This window comes from Camarhynchus parvulus, chromosome 1 (assembly GCF_901933205.1).
Source record: "Camarhynchus parvulus chromosome 1, STF_HiC, whole genome shotgun sequence".
Classification (NCBI taxonomy): domain Eukaryota; kingdom Metazoa; phylum Chordata; class Aves; order Passeriformes; family Thraupidae; genus Camarhynchus; species Camarhynchus parvulus.
This window is the reverse complement of record NC_044571.1, coordinates 114,208,133-114,223,154: the sequence shown is the minus strand read 5'-3', so window position 1 is coordinate 114,223,154 and position 15,022 is coordinate 114,208,133. Positions and strand designations below refer to the sequence as shown.

The 15,022-nt window shown below is 47.3% G+C and overlaps 1 protein-coding gene across 5 annotated transcripts in view; it reads left to right on the top strand.

Annotated features, from left to right (window-relative positions):
- FAM168A (family with sequence similarity 168 member A) overlaps positions 1-15,022 on the top strand; it is a 123,753-nt gene that overhangs the window by 106,552 nt on the left and 2,179 nt on the right. For all 5 annotated transcript variants that reach the window (XM_030962903.1, XM_030962887.1, XM_030962895.1 and 2 more), the window contains 4 exons: positions 5,721-5,801; positions 10,592-10,717; positions 12,986-13,128; positions 14,300-14,474. In XM_030962903.1, coding sequence (XP_030818763.1) covers positions 5,721-5,801; positions 10,592-10,717; positions 12,986-13,128; positions 14,300-14,474 — 525 coding nt within the window. The remainder of the gene's footprint in view (positions 1-5,720; positions 5,802-10,591; positions 10,718-12,985; positions 13,129-14,299; positions 14,475-15,022) is intronic.

Genomic DNA, 15,022 nt, shown 5'->3' with positions numbered 1-15,022 from the left:
CTAAATCCCACGTGCTGAGGGATATTCCAAAAGGCAGGAGGAGATGCAGAGCCTGGAGCTCTGCAGCTGTGTGAGGAGCCAGGCAGGCTGGGAAGATCCTTCTGGAATGAGATTGGCTGATGCCATGGCAGAGCAAGCTTTGGTGACACCCCTGCTGCGAGTCCTTTGGGAAATGCTGGAGCTCTTCCTCTCTGCAGGCTGGTTTCCGCTGCAGGAGGAGCTCCCAGATGTCCTCCTCAGCTCCTTTCCCCGTGTCCCCTCTCCATCACATCTCCAGGCACGTTCTTGCTGCTGTCACTGCTCCCAGCAATCAACCTTCCAGAGCCTTTCCTGCGAGTCTGGCTGCTGGAGGCTTTGGTGGAGCTGTGCCAGGGAGCCTACATGGTGTCTGCTCTCTCATTTCTCACTTCTGGGGTAATTCCTCAAGTACCAAATCTGCACATCATTCATTTCCCAACGTGGGATTTTCTGCAGGAATGAATTCCCAATAGCTCGAAAGGGAATGGATTTACAGCTGCGAGTAGTTGAAGGCATGAAGCTTCTCACGTTTTTGTCCTGAGAAGGTGCTTGTAAATCCTGTTTTTGAAGGGTTTCTGAGAGCTGGGCGCTAAAGAATGAGAAATGCTGGATGGGCTTAAAATAGAACATGAAAGTGTTTTGCAGGGGAAAATGCTTTGGCTCCATCTGGCTGACCCGAGGAGGTGATCATAAAGCAGCAATGTTCCTGGGGCTGCTGCAGCTTCAGAGCTGTCACTGAGCAGAAACAAAGGGCTGGACAGTGGCTAACAGGGTTTAGAGGGAGGATTGGTAAAACAGAAGCGCAGAATCAGGTTGGAAAAGCCCTCCAAGACCACTGAGTGCAGCAATTCCCCCAGAACTGCCAAAGCCACTGCTGACCCACGTCCCCAAGCACCACATCCACGTGGCTTCAGGCATGGGGACTCACCTGTGCCCTGGGCAGCAAATTTACCTCATATCTATCTCATATTATCTCAGATTTATCTCATATTCACCCACATCAGAGCAATGAATGCCACAAGAGGGACAGTTTTGTGTGGCTGCCTGCCCTCTCCTTCCAGGGATTGCTGGTGGTTAATTGAGCTCTCAGTGCAGCAAGTGTGGAGCTGGAGTCCTTGGCAGCTCAAGGAGCTCAAGTGTGGTTTCATGGTGCTTTGTCCTGCCCTTAGATAAGGGACTTTATCATCCTGTAAAAATCCTTGTGACATGGCCACTTTGAGGAGTCTCTGCTGCTTGGGACTGGTGAAGGAAAAGAAAGAAGGAGAATACTTTGTCTTGTAAATTAATGTCAGCTGCTCGTAGCCATTAAGGTCTTCATCGGATAATGGTCAGTGAAACTACTCTTGAAAAAGTGAAATGGCACATTCTGGAATTCAGTGTTGGAAGTGACAATTCCCAGTGGGTGGGAGGCTGAGACCATGAACCAAAGCATGGGTTCTGTAGCCAAGGAGAAGCAAATTCTCTTTCAAGAATTTCAAGAGAACCTTCAGAGCTTTAGCACTTGTGTATTATCATGGTTTGGGTGTTATTTAGGTGATTTTGATACAGAAACATTTAAAATACATGAAAAATTAAAGATGGCTTTTCAATACCTGCTTGATGCAGCCCCATGTGCTTTTTGCTTTGCACAGTTATTGTGTGGTGATTTTTAAAGCAGCTCAGCCAGTGCTTCCCAGAGCTGGAGTGCTGTATGTTTTCCCCGGGGAGGAGATTAAATGAACACTGCCTTTCTTACTCCTATTGATTGTGGAGATGATATTAAATTAAAATAAGCCACAAAACAACTTTGGATTTCTTCTACGAAGAATCTAATAAATTTTGTTCAATATTTTTCATCTCATTTTCTTTCCTTCTGCACCAGTGCAAGGCCTCAAGCCCAGAAGAGACAGAGTCCTGTCATGTGCAGATCCATAGGAATAAAGGATATTTTCTTTCTGTTCCTCACATTATATGTCAAGTGGGTTTGAGCCTCTTGCTGTTGTTTTTCATTCAAGGTGACGAGGCAGGACAGACATGGCAGGAGGGGAGCACTGTCAGCAGCAGGAACAGGAATTTACAGGAGGTGTCTTGGGTTTTCCAGGGGGAAAATCAGAGCAGGATGCTGCATGCTTTGGTGTTGTCACCTCTCCTGAGATCATTCCTGGTTGTTGGATCCAGACTTTGTTTTGTACCGAAGGGGATGTAAGGCATGGGGAGCATCATGGGGGAGCTCAGCTTCTTCTTCCATGTGGGAGCTGATTTGGGGTTATTTGGGGGGTGAAGAGCCAACAAACAAATCCTAAAGGCTCAAAACCAGTAGGATATAAAAATTATAGGATTATGGAGTAGTTTTGAGTCAGAAGAGACCTTTTAAAGGTCATCCAGTATCTATGGGCAGGGATACCTTCCACTGTCCTAGGCTGCTCCAAGCCCTGTCCAACCTGCTCTTGGACACTTCCAGGGATCCAGGGGCAGCCACAGCTGCTCTGGGCACCCTGTGCCAATGTTTTATCACCCTCACTGTAAGAAAGGTCACCCTCATATCTAATCTAAATCAACCCTCCTGCAGTTTGCGACCTTTCCCTTTGTCCAATCACAACAGGCCCTGCTAAATAAAAAATGCCTCATGTATTTTTAAACCTGCTGGATTTTGAGTGCTGGGAATTTCCAGGCATGTTTCTTCTGGCACAAATTGCCCCAGATTCTGCTACTTTCTTATTTTTCACTATGTCCAAAAAAAGGAGCAATCCACACTAATTTTCCTGTACCTTTCCCATCTCTGCTTTTCCTTAAAATAGAAAGGACAAGTTTTCTTGCTGGAGGTCAGCACTTATCAAAGTTTATGAGATCAGAGTGGAAGATAGTGCAGAGCAGGGCTTCTTTTGGCGTCCAAAGCTATTAAAGCTTCCTTGACAGAAATCATATTTATTTGAGCTGAAATGGATGCAAACCCAGCCATAACTTACCTTCAGAACAACAAAAGGTACCACAGTAAGGAAGAGTCCTGCCAAGCAGAAAATAAATCCAAAAAAAGGAGAAAAAGCAGTTAAGTCCCCAGCCCTGGTGGGTTTTAAAATAGGTGTGGATGTGGCACTTGGGGACATGGGTCAGTGGTGGCCTTGGCAGTGCTGGGGTGGGCTTGGACCTGATGGTTCTGAAGGTCTTTTCCAAGTGAAACAATTCTGGGATTCTATAAATGCACAGTTTCCTCCATCTGCCTGAAACAAATCCTTCAAAACTCAGCTGAATGGAAAATCTTACCCAAAGCCTCGCTTTTCTTGTGCTTTGACTTATTTCAGGCTCTTTTTTTAAGGTATAACCCCAACATTGCAAATTTTGGTCTGAGTAAAGGAGGGTTTTTTTTCCTGATTTTGGCAGTGTGTGAGTGCTGGTGGCATCTCAGAGTGCACAGGTGAAACATTTGTGACACCACAGGACTGTGTTTGTCATGGCTGGTGACTGAGGACTGGTAATTAAGGATTATTACTAAAGACTGCAGCAGTTTGTGGAATTCAGGGCTTATTTGGGGGGATTTTCCAGCAGCAAAGGTCAGAAAAACCTCTTGGAGCCCCAAGAGCCTGTCACCTAGATCCCTTGCAAATGGGCAGGGGACTTCCCAACACCATGGCACACACAGCCATCACCATCTGTGCCCATGGCTGGGAGCTGGGATGGTCTTTGAGGTCCCTTCCAACCCCAACCAGTCTGGGATTCCACTAAACCATGTGCCAGGAAGATAAAATCCCATGAAGAAACACAGGAAAATACACAATTTTAGGGAAAATACGCAAGAAGTGAGCTGGAGTTGGTTTAGCACCCTGGCCAGGTTGTCAGGAGGAAACAGGAGGAGTATGGAGCAATGAATGTCCTGGGAAAGACATGGTTGTCTTCTAATGAGCTGGAGAGAAGGGATGTTTCTGATTTAAGATCCTCATCATTAATGCTCTGCTTGCAATCACTGGATCTGCAAATAACTTCCTAAGGAGCTTCTTGATTGCTGAAAGGGTTTAGATATTCCTGGCTACGATGAAAACAGAGTTCTCTGTAGCCTAAAAAACAACCAAAAAAAATTTGTTAAACTGCTGCTTATCCAACATTAACTACAGCAATTTTTAATTAACCTGATTTAGAAGCCAAATATATCACTGATGAAAATGAGAGGGTAGAACATCCAGTCATTTATTCCAGTACAGTGGCCATGACTGTTGAATTAGATTTATTCAAATGAACCTCAACATTTTGCCACAGAAGCCAGTGGTGCCAGGGTTTGGGAGCAGTGGGATTTGGGGTGTGGGAGGGGGGACTGTGCTGTGGCTCTTTTGGTGCTCAGAAGAGGGAAATACAGACCCATGCTGGCTTTTATTTAATAAAATAAAATATTTAAAAAGATGGGTGTAAATCCACTGCTAATTACCTCCTTCCAGCCTTTGCTGGCAGCCAGCAGGCAGTGTCAGTGGGGCTTGGCATGGAAACACTCTCCAAGGGCCTTTGCACTGGCTCTGCTCTGGGGTGCTGGCCAAGGGGACACACAGATAAACCGAGTGGTGACACTCAGCAAAGCCAAATTGTCCACCAGCAAAGCAGGGTTAACGTGTCCTGCTCCCTCTGCCACGGGGATTTACTCAGCAGCACCTAAGGAGGATGGAGTTGTTCAGGTGTGGCTCTTCTCTGTAGGGAAAACCTGCAAGAAATTGAAGGAAATGAAAAGCAAAATGGTGAGCAGCGACAGGACCCCAGGGAAGGGCTGGAGCTGTGCCAGGAGAGGTTTAGGTTGGATTTTAGGGACAGGTTCTTCCCCCAGAGGTGCTGGGCACTGCCCAGGCTCCCCAGGGAGTGGGCACAGACCCACAGAGCTCCAGGAGCATTTGGAGAGCTCTCCAGGGATGTGCAGGGTGGGATCTGGGGTGTCTGAGGGTTGGGCTGGATGATCCTTGGGGTCCCTTCCAGCGCAGGACATGGTGTGATTCTGTGGCAAAGAGCAGACCAAGGTGCAGAGGCTGTGGCTGTGCTCTCCACAGAGCACAGGAATTTCCAGTGAAGTAGGAGCTGGATGCTGGACACCTGCACTGTGTGGGTGCACACAGGCTCTGGGCTGTGCCACGATTTCCAGCCCCTCATTTCCATCACACAGCTCCCCTGAACTCCCTCTGACCTCTGCCAGTGAGGCTGATGCAAGCTGAAGATGCTCTGCAGCCCTGCCCAAAGTGCCCATTAAACCCTGCCTGGCTCCAAAGGGTCCTTCCAGGTGGCCTGGCAGGTAATCAGGTCCCTCCTGGGAACAGCACTTGTGCAGCCATGGGTGAATCCAAGGCTGGCATGTTTTCCTGCAGGATCCCTGCCTTCCCTTCTGCAAGAAACTCTGTTTAATGGGAGTGCTGAGCTCTCCAAAGGGCTGCCAGGCAGCCCAGGAAATCCTTTCCAGTGTTGCTCTGCTGGTGGGGTTTTGTACATGAATTCCATGTTCAGAGTATGGATTTTCCCAGCAGTTTTCTCCAAAGCACAGTGAGCACACCTGCATTCTGATCCTTGTTTCCTACAGGAATAAGGATGAAATATTGATGATTTCACAGGTGGAGCACATTCATGGTCCTTCCTATCCCCAGAGGATCCACCTGTGTTTTCCCTTGGTGGCCTCTGTGCTCACACATGTTGTTTATTGCTCTTCAGGGGTGCCATCCTTGCTGAATTGCTAAAATCCTAATGCTGTTTTCCTCTCCTTTCAGGTTATCCAACAGGCTATCCCACTGCTGCCCCAGCCTACAATCCCAACATGTATCCAACCAGCAGCCCCGGCTACGCCCCAGGTAAAAATCTTGAGAAAGGCCTCAAAACATTCCTTGCTCATCCATTCCCAAGCACTGCAGATGAAAAATAACATCTCACCCTTCACTTTGACTTTTGGTTGCTTGAGGTGTTGATTCTGAGTGGTGTTGCCTCAGAAGAGCTGTAGGATTTTAGCACTTCCAAATGAAGCTGCCTTTTGAGCTCAGTGTGCACCAGGAAGAGCTGGACTTTGTGCCAGTCTTGCTAAAACCCTCTCTTCCCCTTAACTGCCAAGTTTTCAGTCTCCCAGTTGCCATAAAATCAGTGGATCCCCAGGCTCAGGAGCTTTCCAAGGCTGATGAAACAGGAATGAGGGGTTTGTTGCCAAAATCTTTTGGTTTTGTCTCCTCCACATATTCCATAAAACTGTTTATTGTGGATGATTCTGGAAGGGATCTGTTGTGTTTTGTTTGGGTTTCTGTGCTTTTAATAAGGTCTTTAGCTGCATTTCTTCCCATTAAAGCCTGAACATGGAACATGAAACAATTTTTGTTTCCCTGGATTTGTGCTGGCCACCCTCCTTTCCCCTGAAGGAAAAACTCTGGAGGAATTAAATGAAAACAACTCCACAGAATAAGAAAAAGCCCATAAATTTATTAGTAACTTGTCCTGCCAGAGGCTGGCAATGTCCTCCCTGCTCAGCCAGGAATGTAAATACTGCAGCATTCTGGCATTTTGGCCTGGATATTACAAAATGTCACTTGTCCCCAGTTGTGCAGGCAGCACTGAGTGGGCACATGGTCAAGGAAACACCCAAGGGAGAGGAAACCCCAAATCACCGAAGGATAGGGATTTTTGGGGACTCTGAATTGCTTCTTGTACATCTTAGACAGCATTTAATAATTTCCACCTTGGAAATCTCCTGATGTCCAGAGAGCTGACAGCTCAATTTTTATGGAGAACAAAAAGCTTCCAGTGGGTAACACAGCTAAGCACTAAACTAGCAAGGAAACTATGAAAATTAAAATTCAGAAATTACAATTGGAATGAAAATGCTGAAACTTGTATAGAGTTTCTCATAAATCTTGAGGCCAAGTTGGAGAGACCTGGTTTAGGTACAGGTGTCCCTGCCCAAGGCACAGGGTTGGAACTGGATTGTCCTTAAGGTCCCTTCCAACCCAAACCATTCTGTGGTTCTGTTATAAACAATTTTTGCAGCTCTTGAAATCAATACCATTTAATATCACAGCAGGATTTTAAACCATGTTAACCACTCTGGGAAGCAGGAACAGGCTCTGCTGCTCAGGACCTCCCAGCACCACACTCAGTGGTCCCTTCTCAATGGAAAGCAGACTTCCAGGAGGAAAAAAAAATAGATTTTGAGACTTAACTGATGGAAAAGAAGTGCCATAAAATCTCCCAGCAGTGGGGACATGTGACAGAGTGACAGCATCCTCAACTGTGTTAAATGGAATTGGGCTGAGCTAATTCTGTGGTTCAGTGGCTGAGCTAAAATCTTCATCAGTACAGAGAGTGTTTCCTCAAATTGAAGGAGCTGCTGTCACACAGGAGGCTGGAAAAAGCCTGGAGAGGAATGTGCTCCTGGTGTCCTTCAAACACTCTGGGAATCGACTTGGGGGTCAAAATCTTGGACTTCTCAAACAGCAGACTAATTCTAATTATGTTTTTAAGGGGTTTTAGACATTGAGTCTAAAAAAGAAAGAGATGCTGCATGTTGCCAGCAGAATAACTGCTCCTGAACATCCCATCCATGGACAAGGTCCTGCTCCAAAGCTCCCAGGCTGGGCAGGAGGTGGTTCCTGCTGGCAGAAATCCCTCCAGCTCACTAAAAAGCAGTCACAAACGCAGGGTTCATCTGATTCTCCATGTGGAGATAACCCAGGGAAAGGTGTCCCTCAATAGTGCTTGGAACAGAGGTTGGAAAGGGTGGGAAGAGCTTGTGGTTTCTGAGTTCTTGGGAGGTACCTGCAAGCAAGGTCTCTTGAGCAGAACCATTCTGTCCCAGCTTGACCACCCTCTCTGCTGCACCCTGAAGATGCTCCTGCTCCCTCTCAGGTGTCTCTTGCCTCAAACCTCATGAATTTTGGTGGATTCCATGCAAAGCCTTGGCAGGAGATCAACCCCTGAGTGAAGATAATTCCAGTTTTCAAACCCTACCTGCTGTTCTCCAAACACTCCCTGAAGCTTCGCTGGAAGTCAGCCATGCTCATGCTCTTCTCTTGACCTCGTGGTTTCCCAAAACCCTGGGATCCACATGGGAAATTCAATGATGTAGTGACCTAAGCTTTGCAACAGCATCAGAGGGAAACAAGCAGAGGAACTTGGAGAAGTCTGGAGTCCTCTTGTTTCCTCCAGTGAGGAAAGGGAAATGGTGACTGGAGCCAGTCTTGATTTCTCCCTCTCCCAATGCCAGATTTCTAGTAGATATTTGCTGGTATTTGAGCCCAAAAGGTGTTAAATTATTCCCCAGATTATTCCAAAGGAGCCCTATGAGCAAGGGCATGAGTTGGACTGGATGATCCTCATTGATCCCTCCCAACTTAGGATTTTCTGTGATTCTGTCAATTCCTTTCCATTCCACCTCAAGTTCCTGCCTTGTGTGATTTTCCTGCTGCATTTTCCACAGTTTTTAGAGGAAGAGACACAAGACAAAACACCAGCATTGCAAACTCATGCTTGCAATAAGCCTGTTTTTTTAGGACACTGTTCTTAAAAAATCACTTTTAAGTATGCAGAAATGACCATCTAAAATCACTCTGCTGCAAGAGACACAATTAAAAAAATTAAATTATGTATGTCTTCATTAAGCCTGGTGCATGTTCCCTCACAGGCATTCTGTCTTGTTCATGGTTGTTTTGTTTTAACTCCCTTCATTAAAGCCTCCCTTTTTTATTTTCCTGAAAGTAGGACACACACTCTGCTCGTGGAGGCTGGAGCTGTGTTTATTAATAATGCAGGGCAGAAGTAATGGCTCTGCAGCAGTGCCCTTACAGAGCAGGACTGAAATCAGCCCCAGAAATGAGGGATCTGTGTGGGAATGTCGTGGGGCAGGATGCAGGCTCCAGTGCCCCATTCCTGCTTCTGGATCCTGCCTGGAGGAAATGCTGCTTTGCAGAAGGGAGTTGCAGCATCAGCAGTGCTCTGCATCCTCTAGAGGTGCCCACCACTCTTTGGGGACCCAGTGGGTCCCCTAAAGGGTATCTTGGGGTCTGGAGAGGTGAATATCCTGTAGTGCCTCACAAGGCTTTCCAAGGATAAATGTTCTCATCATTTTGAGGCACTCAGGCATGGGACTGCCTGGGGAATTGAGCTTATTGCAAACTTTGTTCAGGGCTGGAGGCTGTATCCATCACAAATGAGGTTGCTAGAGGGAAGGAAGATCTCCTACAGTGCTTTGGAAGGGTTTATAATTTTGTCTTTTCCACTTAAAATACGTCTTGAACATTCCCACGCTATCTAAAGGTCCTGTCAGGAAAACAGAGCAGTCCCAGCACTGCAGAGACCCACAGCTCACATTGTCTGCTCAGCTCCCACTGGTTGATTTGCCAGGGGTTAAACTGATAATTAATAAAAACTCCTTATTTTATTTATGTTTAGGTGAGAGGATAAACCAAATCCAGAAGGCACTGGTTGGAGGTGGCCCTTAAATGGTATTAGATAGTCATGGCTGGATTGTGATCCCTGTGAATTATTGCAAAGGAGCAGAAGGTATTTATGTTCCTGGAAGCCTCCTTGGTCCACCTTTTGTGTAGTTTTAAGTGATGGATTCTCCAAGGATCTGTGATTTAATAAAGAAAATACAGAGCTGTGGCAATCTCCCAGCCAGCTCCAACCCAAATTGCCTTGATTTTGTGGCAGGTTTAATGTGGAGAGGGAAAACCACAGAGGAAGGATTCGTGTAACATTGGAATGAATTGTCTCATCAGTCTCAGAGATTAAAACCTCTGTGAAATCCAGAGGCAAAAGTGAATCTGATTCCGAGTAAAAGCATAAGTGAGGGAGTGTTTCTGTGGCAGCACTGGGAGTTGCTCTCCAGTGTGAAGTTCCTGGGTGCAGCCTAGCATGGAAAATAAAGCAAGGCAGCCTGGAAATCCTTAATAACTCCCAAACCTTTGGGAGAGGGCAGACACTTGGAGCAGAAAATGATCAGTGACTGAGTGGAGGAGAAATTGGGCTTGAATCTCTGACTTCCCACAAAGCTCCTGGTTTTCTGTTGGAGCAGGAGGAGGGAGGAGCAGGGTTCCACATCTCCAGCAATGGAGCAGCATCCGGGTGGATCTCACACCCGTGAGTATCTCCCACAGCTGTTCATGGCCAGCACAGCAGCACTGCTGGGTGTCCGAGCTCCTCATTCCTGTCTGAGTCCAGGAGAGTCTCAGGGGGGTTTGGTGGACCAGCAGATCTGCAGCAATGCTTCCCTGCACTCTCTGGGAGGTGGATTTCCATCCTCTGGGATGTGTTGTGCCGCTGCGGGCTGTGGCCCCAGTGCCAATTCCTCCTCAGCCTCCCCAGTCCAGAGGACTGATCCCAATCATTCCCAACTTCCAGCCCTGTGACACTCCAGATTTACAGCTGTACCTTCAGAGAGGGCTAATTCAGAGTCTCAGCAGATGTGGAGGGTGTGGAACATCCTTGCTCCAGGAAGATTTCCAAGCCCTGACCGAGACGTGAAGTCCCTTCCATGGGGCTCAGCACCTCAGGGGTAGGAACCTGGAGGGGAGAGATTAACAAGGTGATTCCAGTGTGACCTAAGTGTGGGAAGCTGTCTCTCATTTCTCTGTGTGACGCCTCTTCTCTGTCTCCACTCAAGCCACACTTCTGATGAAGCAGGCCTGGCCCCAGACCTCCTCGTCCTGTGCCACCGAGGGCACCTTCCACCTCCCGGTGGACACTGGCACGGAGAACAGAACCTACCAGGCTTCTTCTGCAGCATTCAGTAAATAAACCTTTCCTTCTGGGGGTTTCTGGGTTGGTTTGTGCCTGTTTGCCTCCCCTGCTGGGGGGTGATGTGTGGACAGGGTTATTTGGCATCACAGAATTAAAGACTGGTTTGGGTTGGGAGGAAATTAAACATCATCTTGCTCCAACCCTCATGGGCACCTTGCACTAGACCAAGATGCTCCAAGCCCCATCCAGTCTGGATTTGATGGATTAAAACCATGAAGGATCGTGAAGAGGAGAGCACTGACCCTCCTGCTGCTCCTGCAGAGGAATTCCAGTGGAGAAGGTGAAACCTCTCTCTTAGCTGAGTGTTTGATCCCTGGGAGTAACCCGGGCTTGTTCACAGGTGTTTATCTCCAAAGGGACATTATTCCCCATTCCCTTAAAACTGAAAGAATTCCAAAATAAAGCCTGATTTTCAAGGAACACTGCTGAAACTCCCACCTTGTAACCCAGACTGGCTGAGCAGGAGCAGGGGGAGGAGATGCCATTGAGGGATCACAGTCAAACAGGCTTTCCCAGTGCAGCCTTGTCATCTCATCCCTGAAGAGGATAAGTAGTGCCTCCAGGAGGGCTGATAAGCTCCCTGATAAACCCTGGGATGCTTTCCCTGGTATGTAGGGTGTCCTATGGCCCCTGTTTAATCTGGGACATGAGGGTGTGGGGTCAGAGGGTTCCTCACCCTACAGCTACTCCAGACTCCTTTCTCCTTCTAAATCAAATCAATTACACAACAAGGTGAGAGGAAAATTTTTTTTTTTTTTTTTTTTTTTTACAGAAAGAGTTATTAAAAATAAATATTTTAAAAGCCTTTGGGAGACTTTCTCTTGGAAAAAGGATGTCCCTACCATTCCTTGGGGTAGGAGCTGTACAATGGGCACGGTCCAGCCCTCGGAGCAGCTCTGGGGCCTCCTCTGGGCTCTCTCCAGCAGCTCCAGGTGCTGCTGCTGTGTCCCCAGGGCTGGAGGCAGCTCTGCAGGTGGGCTCTCACCTGAGGGAGGCAGAGGGGCAGGATTGTGGACATCCTGTCAGTTCCTTGCCCAGCTGAGGAATCCTGCTTGTGGTGAACCCTGGAAACAAGCAGCAACACAAAATTCCCCACTGAGCTCTTTCCCCCCCCCCCCACAAGAAGCCTTTTATAGAAAAACATTTCTGTGCAATCTGGGGCACTTGCGAGCTGCAGGATCAATAAGGCTGAGATTTCTGGAGTGACATGAGGGATTTAATCAGCAATTTTAATAGAAGCTGGAGCTTAAAGGCTCGCTGCTGCTGAACCACAAAGCGGCAGCAGCACGGGCCATGCCAGCCTAATCCTAATAAGGTGTTAGTTGTAATTAGGTTTTAAAATTATCTGCCAGACAGAGAGGAGCCTCCATCATCTTGTGTCATTAAACCTTGTTTTCACATTGTTTTACCTGCAGGTTGTTCTGGTTTTTCCCCAGTTTATAAACACAGCAGATTACCTCTGCCTGGGTTATTGTGTTTTAATACGTTTTTAATATAGGAGATAAACTGTCTGTGATTCATCAATCAGGAAACACGGCAAGTCTTGGTATTCAAAGTGGTGAAACCACACAGGCTTGAGCAGGTCCACACCTATAGTCACCCCTCAGAAATGAAGTGTGACACTGAGAACTGGCAGCCTCTGAGGTATTTGTTTGAAAAAATGAGTTCAGAATAGAGAAAAAAATCCATTAGATGTAAAACCAGGAGGTTGGTTGGTCTGTGGCTGACGCTGGGTTCCTGGAGGAGTCCTGATGGAGGAGGCTGCACTTCTGCTCTGATCAATATTTCAAACCTTTTCCACTTCTCATTGGAAGATGGTTGCTCTCCTGCTAATGTGAGTGAGGAAAAGAGTCACAGCTATTCCCCTTGTTAATTAACACCTATTTTTCCAATCTGCAGTAATCAGGAGGAGGTGAGATGCTGTTTGGGAGCTCCTAAAAGCTCCTTGTGTTCTTCGCCCCGTTTCAGTGCCTGGAGGATAATGTGGGATATTAGACTTGAAATCTTGGCCATCTCTGATTGCTGAACACTGTGGAGTAAATAAGTGAAATATATTTGAGTAAATAAGTGAAATATATTTGAGTAAATAAGTGAAATATATTTGAGTGTTTTGGCTGGGCTGAGCCTTGCCTTCTCCTCTCCATCCCACGCAGTCTTCGAGGCCCATTTGCTCAGGGGATGGTTTCTCCCAGCCCTCCTGCCAGCCCTGAGCAGCCATGCCAGGCCCTGACTGGCACCTCTCTTGTGTCTGTGGCAGGGTACACTGCGGGGACTCCCTACAAGGTGCCACCAACCCAGAGTAACAACGCCCCTCCTCCCTACTCGCCCTCTCCGAACCCGTACCAGACCGCGATGTACCCCATCAGAAGTGCCTACCCACAGCAGAACCTGTACACCCAGGTAGGTGCCACCTCCTGTCCCCATCACACGTGCCTACCCACAGCAGAGCCTGTACACCCAGGTAGGTGCCACCTCCTGTCCCCTCAGCTGTGCCCCAACACGCCTGAGTCCATTGCAGTCCAACCCGCCCCTGCACACTGGTTCCTCTCCAATCCCAGCCACAGAATCTGCCATTTGTCCTGTGAACCATTGTAGCTCCTGAAAGAAAGAAGTGGTGGAATAGTTGCTCCTGCACCTCCTTTTCCCCTTAATCCAGACCTTCAGAGGTTTTCTAATGGGGCTTTCACTAATGCACAATAAAATCTCCTTTTGCTGATTCAAATCCTTGTTTTCTTCCCTCCTGGATTTTGGAGCCCTGTGTGAAACCCAATAGATGACACAATACCTGGACCCAAACACTTTGGGATCATCCAAGAACCGTGGCTTGTCCTTTCCTTCCATCTCTTGTTCCTTTCCTACACCAACAGCCGTTTGTGTCCAGGCCCTGTTTCATCCCACCAAAGGGAGGCAGCAGGGTTTGTCCTGGATGGGTTGACTCCTTGACTGGTGATTTCCTCCTCATGCATTCCCCATATCCACAGGTTCAGGTCTCTAGGTGATGCCTTAAGTTTTAGCTTTCATATTTTTCAGAGACTGTTTTGTGTATTCTTGGTGTGTAGCTCTGAGGTTTATGTTAAGTGTTGGTAAGCTCTCTTCACAGAGCAGGGAGACAAAACAATTCCTTTTCTAGCTGAGGACCAAGGATGATCCAAATTTCAGGCCCAAGAACATAAACAAAGGTGAAATAAAGAGAAAAAACAGGAAGAATGGGACTGTAATTGGACAGTTAACTCCAAGATGCAAATGGAGCAGAATTTATAAAAGTGAGAGATCCCGTGACCGGTTGTGCATTTTGTGACCATTTTGGGTTCATCTTGAGTGTAGCATCTTGTGCTGGCCAAGGTGTATCCATTGAGGATGTCCTTTTAATAAATGCCTGCTTTATTCTTTAGCTCTGTCTAGTTTCTGCTCTAGCTCAGCCTTCTCAAGGCATCCCAGTCACAGATCATCCATGGGAACACCACCCACCAGCCCTTGGGCAGCGCTCGAGTTACAGAACCGAGAACTCCTTAGGTTGTGAAAAAACCTGGAATAATGATGGGATTTTTTTTTATTTCCCCTTCTCCACCAGGGAGCTTATTACACCCAGCCCGTGTACGCGGCCCAGCCCCACGTCATCCACCACACCACGGTGGTGCAGCCCAACAGCATCCCCTCGGCCATCTACCCCGCGCCCGTGGCCGCGCCCCGCACCAACGGCGTGGCCATGGGCATGGTGGCTGGCACCACCATGGCCATGTCAGCAGGTAAGGAAACATGGGCAAAAAAACTCCCCCTGCCTCCCAAGTGCTGCCCCGCTTCACCTGCTGGTTTTGCTTGCTGGGTACTGCTCCTGTGCAGGCAAAAATGCAGTAATTTGCCCCAAATCCTCATCTGACTCAGCAGAGACCTTTGGTTTGGCTCACTCTTGCACCCTTAGATACATTATTCTGTATCCTTAAATATATTGTCCCTTCCTGGACAAAAAATAATTAAAACCCTTCCTGGTTTTATTTTTTCCAAAGCCTGTATTTTTCTCCTTAACAATCTGGAGAAGGAGACCTTTGGTTTGGCTCACTCCTGCATCCTTAGATACATTATTCTGTATCCTTAAATATATTGTCCCTTCCTCTGTCTGTTCCTTAAGTGAAAAAATAACCAGGTTGGTTCATCTTCAAGTAGTTGTATTTCCCTCAGGCTCTGTTCTCAAAGACACTTTTGGTCTCTTTTCTCAAAGACACTTTTGGTCATGTTTTTGTTTGACAAAATGAATGGTTTTGTTTGACAAAATGAATGTTAACCTTATTTTATCTAT